The sequence below is a fragment of the Carcharhinus amblyrhynchos genome, chromosome 7, assembly GCF_965287045.1.
Source record: "Carcharhinus amblyrhynchos chromosome 7, sCarAmb.v2.hapA, whole genome shotgun sequence".
Taxonomy (NCBI): domain Eukaryota; kingdom Metazoa; phylum Chordata; class Chondrichthyes; order Carcharhiniformes; family Carcharhinidae; genus Carcharhinus; species Carcharhinus amblyrhynchos.
Window position 1 is genome coordinate 30,305,574 of NC_137330.1, and position 15,785 is coordinate 30,321,358.

Sequence of the window (15,785 nt, forward strand, 5' to 3'; positions counted from 1 at the left end):
TAGTGGGTAAAAACGTTGGGATATGGGGATAGGGCCGGGGTGGGATTGTAGTCGGTGTAAACTCAATGGGTTGAATGGCCTCTTTCTGTACTGTAGGGATTCTATGATTCTACAGGTGTAATTTCAGCTGTTTGCTAAATACCTAGCTTCAATGAGCTAGCACTGCCTCTGCCCTGAGTTTCACTGATCTCCTGTGTCCAATGGTATCCAGCTATTTATCTCTGCCAGGGCTTCCTCTGAGCCCACGTTGGTTAGTAGCCCCTGAACCTGCTTTGAACGCCAGGGCTTCCCTGAGGCATCTTTGATTACTTGGGCTTCCCCTGAGCCCTGCTTGGGACACTTCTAGCCGACTCCCCCCAAATTTACTGCTTATAGAAAAGTTGTCCACTATCCCTTGAATATCCTAATGACTTACCAAAACAACCTATGTTACCAATATATCAAACATTGGAGCATCCTGTACCTTAAGATTTTCAGTCTCCACAGATGACTAATTTAACATCCAGGGACATGAGATCATTGGATTTCATGACCCTGTAAATAGTTGATGGTCCTTATAGTATAGTGGTGGGCCCATCCTGCTATTTAATGTGCATTTAGGTTGTCAACTAGAATATTGATGTCAAAATATCACAACTGATGTCAAATCAGTACTGTCTGCTAGTTGACATTTCAATCTGTCTACCCTGCAGTACTTGCATGCTGTCAGCACACTGAGGCCCTCAGTAAGATGGTGGCAACAGAAGCAGGCACATGCATGTTGAATGATATTTTGGTTCCCAAATTTTGACTTTTTGTTCAGCAATCGTAATGGCTCTGATGGGAATTTGTGCTTTAAAATGCTAGGGAGATAAGAAAATTCTTTCACATAAGAACATTACAAATTGTTTTGGTGTCATATATTCACTAGTCTGTGACTATCCTCACGGATAAGATTATAGCATCCTAAAGCCTGCGCTTGTTTGAAGTTCCTCAATATTAAACATGTTGCATTGTTTGTTTCTTGTTTTAGGCTCACCAGGGCCTTCAAGTGACCACAGCAGTGGGACATCCTCTCCGCTGTTTGACAGCGGTTTACATTTAAATGGAAATTCCACAAATACCGTAAGTTATTGCGCTAACCTTTTATTAGTTAGCAATTATCAGTGCACAGTGATGTACTCATTCTAAATTGTATGGCAGAGTGCTTTTATCCAGTTGTTTGAACATATATTAGAGATGTAGCTTTTGGATGAGATTGTAAACCTGTAGAATAAAGGGTTAACATGAGTGTGCTTACAGTGCCGTCAATGCATTGAAGTGGAAGAACACATGATCCATACCTAACGGTCAGTGTAGTGTTGCCCAGTGTGTAGAAGCAAGGATGGATATCGGTCCTAGCCTGGACCTTTATTGTATTTATGTATGTAGTTTCTAGGAGTTGATAAATAGTTGCTGTTCAACTCAGACGAAAAATACCTTAAACTGGCCAAACTATTTCCAACACCTTGAAACATACAGACATAAAAAAAGTACCATGGGACCATTTCAAAGAAGAGTTCTGCCTGCAACTTTGTGGCTCATAGTTACTTCTCAACTCATAGTTAAGCTAATGAGCTGGTCCATTTCACATTGTTTTTCTGGAAGCTGCTACATTCTTTGCATTGTACCATTGACTAAATTTCAAAGCTACTTAAACATCTGTAAAGTGGTCTTGAAAGGCACTATAAAAGCAAGTCTTGTTCCTGTTCCTTTCATTTGATATTCTGTGTACAGATTTTACATGTAAAGTCTTTGTTTATAAATGCTTATTCTTGGGAAAGATAATCTGAAGCAACACGGATGGCAATGTGAAGCTTGTAGAAAATCGCATGTTACAGTTGCTGAGCTCATGCTGATGGATGGTCACCCCTTAATAATGATGCCATTTCTTTAAACTCCCTAAAAGGATCATTGCACTGTGACCCTACCACGTCCCTCAGTCCTGCTTAAGATTAAATATCATCACCTAAATTGGAGGGAGTTGTATGTAAACTCCACTCTGAGCCTGGCTTTTTCAAGGGCCCAGTTGTCCTCTTAATTACAGCTCAGTCCGGGACAGCGCAAAAAGAAGATTGTGTACAACAGTGGTGAGTTTCTAAAACAAGGCAGTTTATTCAGCCCTTTAACTGCATACACCCAGGAGCACGTCGGGGTGAGAGCTCAAAGTACTCCATCAACTCGGATAACATGCAGCCTTTTATAGTACTTGTGATACAAAGGTTACATGCAGAATATGCAGATTCACAAAAACATCGAAAAATATGTTAGCTTTTGATTTCTTTAGTTTTTAAAACATTGAAAACATGGTAGCTTTTGATTTCTTTAGTTTCTACTTGTTATCATTTGTGATGATCATGCCTCTGTCTGATACTTCCTCACAAAGATTTATTATCTCTCTGTATCATGCCCTATCTGTACTTGTTTCCCTGGTCGCAATCTGTTATCTCTTCTGTACATAGATGACTCTAGCTGACTCTGTTTTGCAGTGTAAGCATCTATTCATTCATTTTGTGACTCTAATTTAAGCTTCTTATGTCAAGTTAGCCCATTTTCCATCACCCTTTTCTACCTCGCTGTTAAGTTGATTACATTACAAGCATATCCAGCTTTTACCCAAATTCCTCCTTCACTTTAAAATACTTGAGGCTGAATGTTTCATTGTGTCAAGAGGTAAAAGATTCCAAGCGTGGCCATGGATGGGGGATTAAAAATTCAGCACAGGTGCACCAGCACTCAGAGGACAGTCCTGTCCATCACCTCATCATTCACACTGCCATAACACACACAACCAGGTCATTTGCTCTGTAAATTTTTGGAGAAAAGTTTTATGTTTCTTCACCTGAGACTGGATCATCGAGGAATAGTCAACACAGGCAAATTGGGCAGTGAGAAGCCTGCCCAGCTTTCCTCAAAAGAATGGAGAATTGGGCAGCATGAGATCTCTTATGGTTATGTGCTCTGATCTGTCTGATTTTCCTGTACGCTTTAGATGCAGGTGGCCCAATAACCCCAGACACTGGAACCTTCTCGGACGTTTGTACTATCATTTACCAGGTTAAACAGATCCATACTGGTAATTCAATTCTATTTTTAACAGAGATTTAGTACCATGCACATCCCAGCCCAGTTCCCATGGAATTATATAACTTGAAATTCATTTCAATCCCTTAATAACTGGCACAGTTCTTGTCAGAAAATGTCAACAGGAGGAGGAAAGAAGTTTCTGTGAACCATTTGCAGTTTACATTACCAGTAATCTCTTGGTACCAAATGACATGCAACTAAGAAATTGATCCATCTGAAAAAATAACTTTACTGATATAAGCAGCTGATGCTTTATTAATAGGTCAACTTGTCTGTCATGCTTCATTTGCCATATAAACATACAGCTGAATCTAGTCAGGGAATTTTATTCATTGTTTTGATATTTTCCCATTTGGCCTGAACTTCCCTTCCTCATCTTTCAGTTATTGGAATTAATATTCTCTTTTGTTAAAACAGGCCAAATAAGCTAAGTATTTAAATGATACAGTGAGCATTTACAGCTGGGATTGGCAAATGCATCCAGCACTGTGTACTATGTCAGTAAGTTCTATGTCACAAATAAAGAATATTTTTGCAGGAAAAGCCTAATATGTGACATTGCTTAAGCTGCAGTGTTAATCTGAAGAGTTGCTCGTGGAACAAACTGAACATTGTGGAAAAAGGCATATTTAAACCTTGACCATGCTCTATCCAGAGACCATGTAAAATCTAAGCTATCACGGTTTTTACCTCATTTATTTAATCTTCTGTTCCCAAATATTATTAAGAGAATACAAATAGGTCAACTTGCCTGTCTCGCTTCATTTGCCATATAAACATACAGCTGAATCCAGTCAGGGCATTTTATTCAATACAAAGAATATTCACCTACCCTTGCCTATTCAACCTTGATTTCCTCTGCCTCCCAAGGCAATAACCTCTTCTCCACACTTGATTCCAGCAGAACAGTTTTGGGGTAGATGGCATATCAAATCATTTCAGACACTGGCCACAATATTTATAAATCCCAATCCCATTCTCAGAATAATATTCTCACTCACATAAAATGCAAGGAGATGGTGGATTACTTTTGTCCCCAGCACAAGTTAAACTTTTCAAATTTTTCAAATGTGTGTATTTGAAGAAAAGTGGAACACCAGGATTCTAGTCTGGGTGAAGATGAAAACCTTGTTTTTTTTAAATTTGGGTGGACCTTAGTTTCTCAAGGATTCTGTCTCTTTTTGTCAGTTCATTTTCCAGTAAAGGACTGGGGCTGCTTTGGGTGGCTGGTGTTGTTGGGGTGGATGCACCAACTGACCCCCTATGGTAAACAGTTCTTTGGAAGTTCCCAACTATCTTGGGCTGGTTTTTCCATTTGCATTTGCATAATTTCAATAAAATTTTCCTTTTGAGATCACTGGAAAGGCCAGTGGTGGAATGAGCCTCAGAAAATGAGCTGAGGCTCGTTCCAAATGGTCTGAAAATGTGCGGGCTAAGTTGATTGCCCATGGTAAGTTGCTCCTTGGTGTCAGGATGACTCAGTAAAAAGTCTGACAACACCAGGTTTTAGTCCAACCTATTTATTTGATAATATACTCAAAAGCTTTCGGGGTTAGCCCCTTCGTCAGGTGAATGGAGAGTTCTGGCCTCAGACAGAGCATATAAAGCACAGACAGTTTAGAGATTACTGATTAGAATGCAAATCCTTACACCTAACCTGCTGTTCAAGACCTGAAGTGGCTGATAATGTGAGTGGAAGGAGCACATATTATCAAATAAATAGGTTGGACTAAAACCTGGTGTTGTCAGACTTTTTACTGTGTTTACGCCAGTCCAACGCCGGCATACCCACATCAGGATGACTAGCAGAGTAAACACATAGAATGTGAGGATAGGGCCTGGGTGGAATTGTGGTTGATGCAGATTTGATGTGCTGAATGGCTTCTTTCTGCACTGTAAGGATTCTGTTATGTTTTATTTGAGCTGCATATCCCAGTTCTCACTCTCAGCTTCTCCAATCTGGAGAATTGCTTGTTTTTCAACTACCTCCATTCCACATTCAAAACTTTTGTTTTAGTCATTGACAGTGAAAACTTGCTTGAGCAGTAGAACAAAACAGCTGGCAGATGATCAGGAGTCCATTTTTCACACCTCTTGATATTATTTTCCACTGTGTGAAAGAAAATTGGATCCTAAAATGAGCTGTTGATGCACTACCAACTGAGACAGATTTCACTCCCATTATGTCCTTCTTTTTAAAGTGCTCTTCTAAAACTATCTTCTTTCATTCTTTTCTTGGGTAACAGAAAGGATCAGTGAGGGTAATGCTGTTGTTGTGGTGTATGTGGACGTTCAAAAGCCATTCAATACCGTGCAACACAATACACTTGTAAGAGAAGTCATAGCTCATGGAATAAAAGTAGCAATGTGGATGTAAATTTGGCTGAGTAACAGAAAGCAGAGCAATTGTCAGTGGAAATTTGTTTGAGCTGGAGAAAGGTTTGTAGTGGAGTTCCCCAGGGCAATATTGCGATCCTTGCTTTATATAAGTCAATTATCTAAATCCTTAGTCTACAGGGGACAATTTCAAAATTTACAGATGACACAAAGCTTGGAAATACTGTAAATTGTGAGGAGGACAATGTAGAACTTCTAAAGGTTGGTGGAGTGGCAGTTCAATGCGGAGAAGTTTGAATTTTTTTTTAAGATGACCATGGGCAGGTGATATAAAATAAGGGGTACAATTCTTAAGGGTGTGAAGGAGTAAAGTGAATTGAGTGTATATATGTGTCGGTCATTGATGGTGGTAGGACAATTGGATGAGAGCTGTTAAAGCATGTAGTATTCTGGGCTTTATTAATAGGGGCATAATATACGAGAGCGAGGAGACTGTGCTGAACTTATACAACACACAAGTTAGACCTCAATTGGAGTATTGTGTACAGTTCTGAGTGTGACACTATGGGAAAGATGTGATGCATTGGAGACACTGCAGTAGAGATTTGCAAGAATGCTTTCAGTGATGAGAAATTTCTAATAGTACAGTGGTTAGCGCTGCTGCCTCCCAGCTTTGGAGACCCAAGTTCAATTCAGGCCTTGGGTGTCAGTTTGGAGCTTGCACATTCTCCCCCTGGGTTTCTTCCCAAAGCCCAAAGATGGGCAGGTTAGGTGGATTGGTCATGCCAAATTATCACTTCACTAAGTTAAATGGATTAGCCTTGGGAAATGTGTGGGGATAGGGCAGGGGGAGAGGGCCTGGGTAAGATACCCTATCAGAAAGTCGGTGCAGACTGGATGGGCCCCTTGGCCTCTGTTGCAGTCTGAGGATTCAATGAATTTCAGTTGGAGAGACGAGGAAGAGGAAGTTTGGAAGAGATGATTAAATCATGAGGGGGCTGGACAAGTAGATATGCAGAAATGGAACCCACTCCTAAAAATTATTGAGAACAAGAGGGGACAGATTTAATGTGATTTGCAAAAGATGTGAGAGAAGTATTTTTCACACAGGGAGTGGTTTGGGTCTGGAATGCATGGCCTATTAGTGTAGTGGAGGCAGGTTCAATGGAGACATTCAAGAGGCTGCGGACATGATGAACCAAATAGCCACCTTCTACACTGTAATAACTCTGTGAAAAAGCCTTTTTAAAGCTCTTTGACTGTAACCATTACAAGTTGTTTATTTTTGATTTTTATACCAAGATTTATATGAATATTTACTTGTTTGTGATTACTTCCCATTCATAAATCACATCAGATTCTAGAGGCTTAACCATGTGGCAAGAAAGAACACTTTAGATGATAAATTCAGAAAGTTAATTAACCATTAAAAGGTAATAAATCAAGAAGACAAAAAGCAGTGTCAATTAATAGCAATTAGCAGTAAGTAACAGTAAGAGGAGAAAAAAAAATCACTGACAATTGAACAGACCGCTGAAGATCGTTTATTGACCAAGTTGTGCAGTGACAACTCCAAAAAATCAAAGACAACTCTTAGCACCTCTTTATAAGCATCACTCTCTTCCCAATACTTTGACTCTAATAAACTTCTCTTTTTCACCCTCGCTGCCAACATCTTTCTTTTCACATCTCTCTGCCTTACTTAGTCTCTCTCTTTCTGTCTGTTCTTATCCAAAATGGCTTCTTGAGACCCTTTCTTAAGAACATAAGAAATAGGAGCAGGAGTAGGCCATTTAGCCCTTCAAGCCTGCCCTGCCATTCAATAAGATCATGGCTGATCTGAAGTGGGTCAGTTCCACTTTCCTGCTTTCTCCCCATAACCCTTAATTTCCTTGTCTATCAGAAATCTATCGACCCGTGACTTAAATATATTCAGCGAGGTAGCCTCCACCACTTCAATGGGCAGAGAATTCCAGAGATTTCACCCTTTGAGTGAAGAAGTTCCTCCTCAACTCTGTTCTAAACTGCCCCCCACCGCTTATTTTGAGACTGTGTCCTCTAGTTCTGTTTTCCTTTCTAAGCGGGAAGAATCTCTCTACCTCTACCCTATCTAGCCCCTTCATTATCTTATATGTCTCTATAAGATCCCCCCTCAGCCTCCTAAACTCTAACAAGTACAGGCCAGTCTATTCAATCTCTCTTCATAAGCTAACCCCATCATCTCTGATATCAGCCTGATGAACCTTCTCTGTACTCCCTCCAAGGCCAATGTATCCTTTTGCAAATAAGGGGACCAAAACTGCACACAGTACTCCAGCTGCGGCCTCACCAGTGCCCTGTACAGTTGCAGCAAGACCTCCCTACTTTTATATTCTATCCCCCTCGCTATAAAGGCCAATATTCCATTCGCCTTCTTGATCACCTGCTGCACCTGCAGACTGGGTTTTTGCGATTCGTGCACAAGGATCCCCAGGTCCCTCTGCACAGTAGCGTGCTGCAGCTTTTCACCCTTTAAATAATAATCCCTCCTACTATTATTTCTACCAAAGTGGATAACCTCACATTTGCTAACGTTAAATTCCATTTGCTGGGTCCTCGCCCACTCACTCGGCCTATCCAGGTCTCTCTGCAGACTTTCTGCGCTCCCCCCCCACGCAATTTGCTTTTCCAATCATCTTCGTGTCATCAGCAAATTTTGTTACCCTCCACTCAGCCCCCTCCTCCAGGTCGTCTATGTAAATGGTAAACAGTTGAGGCCCCAGCACCGATCCCTGCGGCACTCCACTAGTCACCAACTGCCAACCAGAAAAGCACCCATGGATTCCAACTCTCTACTTCCTGTTAGATAACCAATCCTCAATCCACGCTAACACTTTACCTTCTGCAGCAACTTTTTGTGAGGCACCTTATCAAAGGCGCCTTTCTTTTATACCTTACAAAATGAAAGCCCACCTTCGCCAATTTTTAGAAAAGTAGCCAATTGGTTGATAACTTTTCAATAATAAAGTTAGAATTAGCCCATTGGCTTTTAGCTGGTTATGCATGTCATCTCCGCTTTAATACATTGCTTGTCAAACTATGGGGGTGATTCTCCCATCCCGCTGCACTGATTTATCAGGAGATTTAAGCGGGGCCAGATTAGCATGACTTGTGCTGGGCGCCTGGCTCCAAGTGTGTCTCTTAGTGTCATACTTCTGGCACCCTCAGCTGTGTGCGGGAAATAGGCTCAGAGTTGTATTATATTTGTAGCCCTTCATCTAAAGGTATTTTAAATATAATTAGCAGACTCAGGACTGAATTACATCCCCACTCCCTTACCCCTGCCTTGAGTGGTTCACTTACCCCCCCTCCCTTCACTCTAGCTGGGTCGGACCACCAGCTCCCTACTTGCGACCCAGCTCAGCTGGAGTAAAGAGGAGGACAATTGGACCTCCCCCAGAGAGTCAGGTGGTGGGGGAGGGTTCACCTTGGCAGTGCCAGCCTAGATCCCTAGCTTTGGCTGGATCCGGGCATACTTTGGGGAGGGGGGATGTGTCAACAATTGACCTATGGGGGGTGGAAGAGCCGGCAATGTGGAGGTCATGGGGCTGGCCAGCGATGGGAAGCCTGGTAGACAGGGTTGACATATCAGCGCATGCGCAGAGGCCAGCGCAGCACTATGCTGCCAGCCTCCTCAGCAGCAATATCCCTACCTACTGATTTTGTTTTTATGTGATTTATACTGGTGTACTCAGCACTGCAGTGTGCAGGAGATTCTGCTCTGAACTCCCACTTTAAAAAAAACGTGATTTACTCCAGTTTTCACGCAAATTCAATTCTTAGAATGTTTTGGAATGCACGGCCTTTAAGTGTGGTGGAGGCAGGCTCGTGTCAGTAGCCTCTTGAATGTCTCCATTGGTGAACCAAATAGCCTCCTTCTGCACTCTGTGAAAAAGCCCCCCTATCTCTTATCTTCAGGTATAATAAAACTTGTAAATATTTGTGTTGCAAATTACATTTCCAGTCTTTCTAACACATCTATTAATAAATAACTTATTCTTTAATTGGCTCACAATAAGGCTGTTTACTTAATTAATCTGGCTGGTTTTCTATAATTCTGGTTTAGTTTATATCAAAATGGCTTCCATCAAATTTAGCAGCAAATGTAAAAGAACATATTCAAAATGATAGTTACACTAAAACTAGTGATTGTCAAACTAGCACCACCAAAATCCATCTTTCTTGCTCTTCCCAGCTGCTTTCCCCTTGCCATCCTTTTTATCTTCTGGTAAAATACTTTCAGATGTTTCTCCCTAAGACTGCACTAAAAAATGCAAGTTCCACTGTCATTCCGTTAATTGATACAGCCTAAAGTGCTTTTTTTACTTGGTTCTATATATCCATCGCTTTGAGCAGCAACATGGTAAAGTAGTATCTGCAAGATTTGTTTTTCACAGCTGAGTCTGTTCATTTTAATGCCCATGCCCTCTGGTTATGTACTGACATAAGAAATCAGCAGGCTCACAAATTACTACACCATCAGTACCTCCATGAAGAGCTGGACCGAGTCTCTCTTTGGTAATCCTTTCCATATAATTTAAGGATCTTAAGTTCCTGAATCAATTGTTTCACTCTTACCTGATCCCTTTCCAAATGCATCAAGTTCCTCTTGAGGGTAATATGCTAGTAATTGGATCAAGTATTCAAGATATGACTTGCTCAGTAATGCGTCATGAGACAATCTGTGTCACACTGCTGGAAGAGTTGGCGAATTATAGAAGAGAAAATCACTATGCAAGTAACAGGAGTCGCTTACTACTGAATGTGTCATATTTCCATTCTGGCCTGAGGATTTAAAGCTGCAATGCACCATGTAAATGATTGCATTCCATACGGCTAGCCAAGTTAGTTGAAATGAGCCTCATTTAGTCTTTACTTTTATGCATTGTCAGCTAGATTTGATTGTTAAAGTCCACTTCGTGTTTAAAACGATATTCCACCCTGTGCTGCCACACGCAGATTTAATTTTTAAACATTGGCAACAGTTTGTTAAATCAGGTTGCAGACTTGCGATGGTCAGAGGGTGGTTTGTTCTGGTACATTCCTATTATTAAATATTTCGGCCACATTAGAATATTATGATAACTGAGATGCCACCTACATGGAAGTACCACTTTTTACAAAATTGCTGATTTTCTTGATAGCATTCATTTAAATGTGCTGATATAATCTGTTGCAGCTCTACCGTTAATAAGAAATTCTGCTCCTAATGGTCCTCTAGTGTATATAGTCATGGGATGTAAGTGTTGCAAGCAAGGACAGCATTAGTTACCCACCCATGTCTGACTTCTGAGAAGGTAGTGGCGAGTTACGTACTTGAACTGCAACAATCTGTGTAGTGTCAGTACACCCATAGTGCTGTTAAGGAAGGAAGTCCAGGATTTTGACCCAGTGACACTGAAGGAACAATAGAGTTGCAAGTCAGGATGTTGTGGTGCTTAGAGGGGAACTTGGAGGTGGTGGTATTCCCATGCTGTCCTTGTATTCCTGGGTGGTAGAGGTTGCAGGTTTGAAAGCTATTGTTGGAAGAAGCTTGGCATGTTGTTGCAGTACATTGTGTAGATGGTACTCACTGCTGTCGCTGTGGACTGGTGGTTAAAGGAGTGAATGTGGTGGATGAGGTGCTGATTAAGGAGATTGCTTGGTCCTACGTGGTGTTGAGCTTCACAATTGTTGCTGAGCTGTATTCATCTAGGCAGTGAAAAGTATTCTATCACATTTCTGACTTGTACCTTTTGTAGATGGTTGGCGGGCTTTGGAGAGTCAGGAAGTGAGTTGCTTGCCCCTGCACCTAACCTGTTCTTATAACCACAGTATATATATATGTTGCTGGTCCAGTTCAGTTTCTGGTTAGTGATAATCGCCAGCATGTTCTTGGTGGGGGTTGAACAATGGCATTCCAAGGGGAAATGGATAGATTCACTCTTGTTAGAGATGGTTATTGTTTGGCACTTGTGTGATACAATTATCGCTTGTCACCTCTCAATCCAAAGCTAAATGTTGTCCAGGTATTGCTGCATATGGACACAGATTGCTTCAGTGTCTGAGGAGCTGCAAATAGTGCTGATCATTATGCAACCATCAGTGAACATCTTCACTACTGACTTCATGGTGGCAGAAAAGTCATTGATAAAACAGCTGAAGGTGATTGGGTATACAACATAACCCAGAGAATCTCCAGCAGTAATATCCTTGAATGGAGATGATTGGCCTGCAACAACTATCAACAACTATCACTCACTAACCAGTGGCAAGATTTTCCTCTTAATTCCTATATACTTAGGAATATGCTGGGATTCTTCGATGCCACATTAAGTCAAATGCTGCCTAGATGTCAAGGGAAGTCATTCTAACCCCACTTGCTCTTTCGACCATGTTTGGTTCAAGGCTGTAATGGTAGATGGAGCTGAATGGTCCTTGCAGAACCAAACTGAACATCAGTGAGCTGATATTGCTAAGTGTCATTAGACAGCACTATTAATAACACTTTATCATTATTGATGTTTGAAAGATTGCTGGGTAGTAACTGGTCAGATTGAATTTGTCATGTTTTGTGAAGTGGACTTACCTAGTTAATTTTCCATATTGCTATTGTTGTAGCTATACTGCAATAGGTTGGATAAATTGCATTGTAGAGCACAAGTGCTTAAAGCTACGTTGTTGTTAGGGTCAACACAGTAAGAAGTCTGACAACACCAGGTTTAAGTTGTTAGGGTCCACAGTCTTTGCTGCATCCAGTACCTTCTGTCACTTCTAACCATTGTGTGGAATGAATTGAATATTCTGAAGACTGACACCTCTAATGCTGGGGACCTTGAGGGGGTGAGTAAAATTGATTGAGCAACATGGTGGCATAGTGCCTCAGTCCCTCACAGTGCCAGGGACCTGGGTGCAGTTCCTGCTTTGGTCACTGTCTATGTGGAGTTTGCGTGAGTTTCCACTGGGTGCTCCAGTTTCCTCCCAGAGTCCAAAGATGTGCGGGTTAGGGTGATTGGCCATGCTAAGTTGACTCTAGTGGCAGGAGGATTAGCAGGATAAATGTGTGGGGTTACAGGGATAGGCTTGTGGTCCCGATGGGCTGAATGGTCTCTTTCTATACTGTAGGATTCTATGATTCTCAGTGCATCTGGCACTTCAGACTGAAAATGGTTGCAAGTACTTCAGCTGAGTCTTTTGCACTGGTAATGTGGATGATTTTGAAGTTTCTTCTTCATTGTTTAATTATCCACCACCATTCCAGACTTGATTTGACAGGACTGCAGTGCTTTGATCTGATCTGTTGTTTGTGGAATCACTAATCTCTGTCTGTAGTATGCTGCTTCCACTGCTCAGCATACAAAGTAATCCTGTGTTGTAGCTTCACCAAATAGGTGCCTCATTTTGAGATATGCCTGGTGCTGTTCCTGGTATGCTCTTCCACACGCATTGAATTAGGGCTGGTCCCCTAGCTGGTTAAACATAGAGTGAGATATACTGGGCAATGAGGTTACAGATTGTGGTTGAATATAATACTGCTGCACTTAATGGATACTTAGTTTTGAGCAGTTAGACCTATTGAGTCTTCAATGCAAATTAATATAAGCACCATTATCGTCATTTTCTACGTATCTTTAAGTGATAATTTCATAGGAGTGAAGCCATTTCCAGGGACATGTTCAGATGTAACTTGTAGCTTTATGGTTTAAAGCATTTGATGAACATTACCTCGTAACTTTGCTGCTGAGTTTGCAGAAATAGAAGCAGATTTATTGATGTAAAAGCTATTGCCAGTCCTTTGTGTTTTCACTTTTTTTTAATATATGCATTATGCAAGAGGTTGATTCAGTCTCCAGTGGACAGTGCATTTGCCTGCTGAGAAACCAGGATAAAATGACTAGGTCAGGCCTCTTATTCTGAAGTCAGAGGCTCAAGAGTGAAGAACGGAAATGTCATTGGGTTCTTTTGAGGGCAAGGTTAAGTTGCAATATCAAGAAAACTTTGCTTCAGCTCTGATTTATTCTGCTAGCCTTTCACAGTGTTTTTAAATCACAAATTTTGGACAAGATTAAAATCAGCATTAACCAAATTTTATTCAAAGGCTGGGACTGAAACTGGGCTTCAAACCAGATGAATTGCTCTACAAGAAAAAACCCAAGGGCCATCAAGCTCACCTACCTTAATGATAGAAAGACAATGATGTTGTTAAATAATCATTGTAATGAATTTATCAGTGTGTCTAAAACAGACCAAGGTGCAGTGTGAGGAAATCTCCAGTGGTGGAGAACTTGGAGAACCATGTGTTTAAAGACTCCTGCTCCTTTCTTTTTATCAAAAAAAACATTTTGGGTTGAAAGAAAAATGGATGATTTGAGACACAGCATTCTAGGAATGAACAGACAACCTTGGAAGTAATATTTCCAAAAGATTCTTATTTATCTACTTTCTGTTATAAAGATTTTAGGGGATCTGCTTCCATCACAGTTTCTGGTAGGGAATTCTGGAAGAGATGTTGGACTCTGTAGCAATGCTAATGCTCAAAATAATAATGTCCCAGATATATGTGCAATCTTCAGGTGAGATGGGAGTTTGTACAAGTCATATGTAACAGTATGCAGAAGAGATAGATCATTATTATTATTATTATTATGATGTAATGGTCATTTCAGAGAGTAGTTAGGTGAATGCTAAAATTTTTTTATAAAATTTCTTTCAAAGATGCTAGATATGGGTAGCTTGGTAGGTCTTTCTTTTGGAATTCGGCAATTTGGGAGGACGAAGCCAGGGTATGCAAAATATAACCAACTGTTAGGAGGAGGAGAAGACATTTCAACAGGAAAGTATTTTCACCAAGGGACCTGAGGAAACTTTTCTCCTACTTCAGCTTCAAAGATGACCAATGCTTGAGGTATTGTTAATTTACTGAAGCATCTGTGACTGAAATCTGCTTTCTGTTTGCAATGTAAACCAGCAGAAGAATTGCATTGCCTGTGGCTGTCAAACTGACTGTGGCCCTTAAATGTTAATACCCATGGCTACTTCCAGGTTGCTACTAAAATGTGGGCAATATCTCTGTTTGCAGTGCATTATTACACGAAGGAAGTCACTGAGACTCTCTGTACACAAGAAGTTTAATCTAATTCTCTTTTTTTGTCAGCGACAAGCAGGCAAAGCAAGCACAAGTGTTTGCATAGATTGCGAGCTTCCCCGTGATATAGGATGTGATTGATTTGCACACTCACTACCCTACGTGTGTCTCATGTCAACTCAAACATTTTAATGAACTGAAAGGGTTTTCATTGTGCACTAGATATATAAACACAAGCATATATTTTCAATGCTGTAGTAATCATGGCTTCTTCAGTCCTCCCTGAGATCAGTATTTGAAACACATAGCAAGACACAGGCTGGTTTCTGGGTGACAAAGTTAATGACATGGCTCAAGACGCTGGACTGGCACCCACTCACAGCTGATACGTTTGCAGCTGACAGAGAGCGAGAGAGGTTGGACCAAGAGCAGGAAGCAGAAGACGCTATAAAATGGGTTGTATAGGATGAACTAATCACTGAACAACATTGACCTCAAACGTAACTACCTATTCATGATGGCGTATTGGTTAGTACTATTGCCTCTCAGCTCCCGGGACACAGATTTAATTCCTGTCTCGGGTGACGATCTGCTGTGTGGCGTCTGCGCAGTCTCCCTGTGCCTGAGAGTTTGCTCCGGTTTCCTCCCACGGTCCAAAGATGTGCATGTTAGTTAGGTTGGCCATGCTAAATTGTCCCCTTAGTGTCCCAAGATGTGTAGATTAGGGGGAATTAGTAGGGTAAATATGTGCAGTTATGGGGTCGGGTAGGAGGGTGGGTCTGAATAAAATGCTCAGTCAGTGAGTTGGTGCAGACACGAAGGGCTGAATAGCTTCCTTCTGCATTGTCCGGATTCTATGATTCACCTCAGCTTTCTATCATTGACCATCATGATATTCTCCTATCGATGCTGATAAACCACCAGGAAAATCCAAATTTCAACCCACACTTACTGATCATGTATACAAATTTAAACTAGTCACTCTTGTGTGTTTTCCCTTTTGCCTCCATTCTTTATGCCTTTGCCTGTCCTAATTCCCCTTTCAGATATTGGCCCGATGGTATGTAGGAGGAGGTGGCCCAGCTTTAAGAGAGGACATTGCAGATGACCTTTGTAGGAGACAAGTGAGTTTAAGCAGCTCTGGGGCCAGACAGCTTAACTGCAGGTTGCACCATCTGAACCTGGGCTGCAGCAGTTCTGGCTACCTGACCACAGCAGTGTCCCCACTGAAGTGGTTGGG

At 41.3% G+C, this 15,785-nt stretch overlaps 1 protein-coding gene across 1 annotated transcript in view; it reads left to right on the forward strand.

The window, feature by feature from the left end:
• Positions 1 to 15,785, forward strand: part of sntg2 (syntrophin, gamma 2) — a 221,215-nt gene that overhangs the window by 53,704 nt on the left and 151,726 nt on the right. The window contains exon 7 of the mRNA XM_080193249.1: positions 1,013 to 1,104. Coding sequence (XP_080049375.1) covers positions 1,013 to 1,104 — 92 coding nt within the window. The remainder of the gene's footprint in view (positions 1 to 1,012; positions 1,105 to 15,785) is intronic.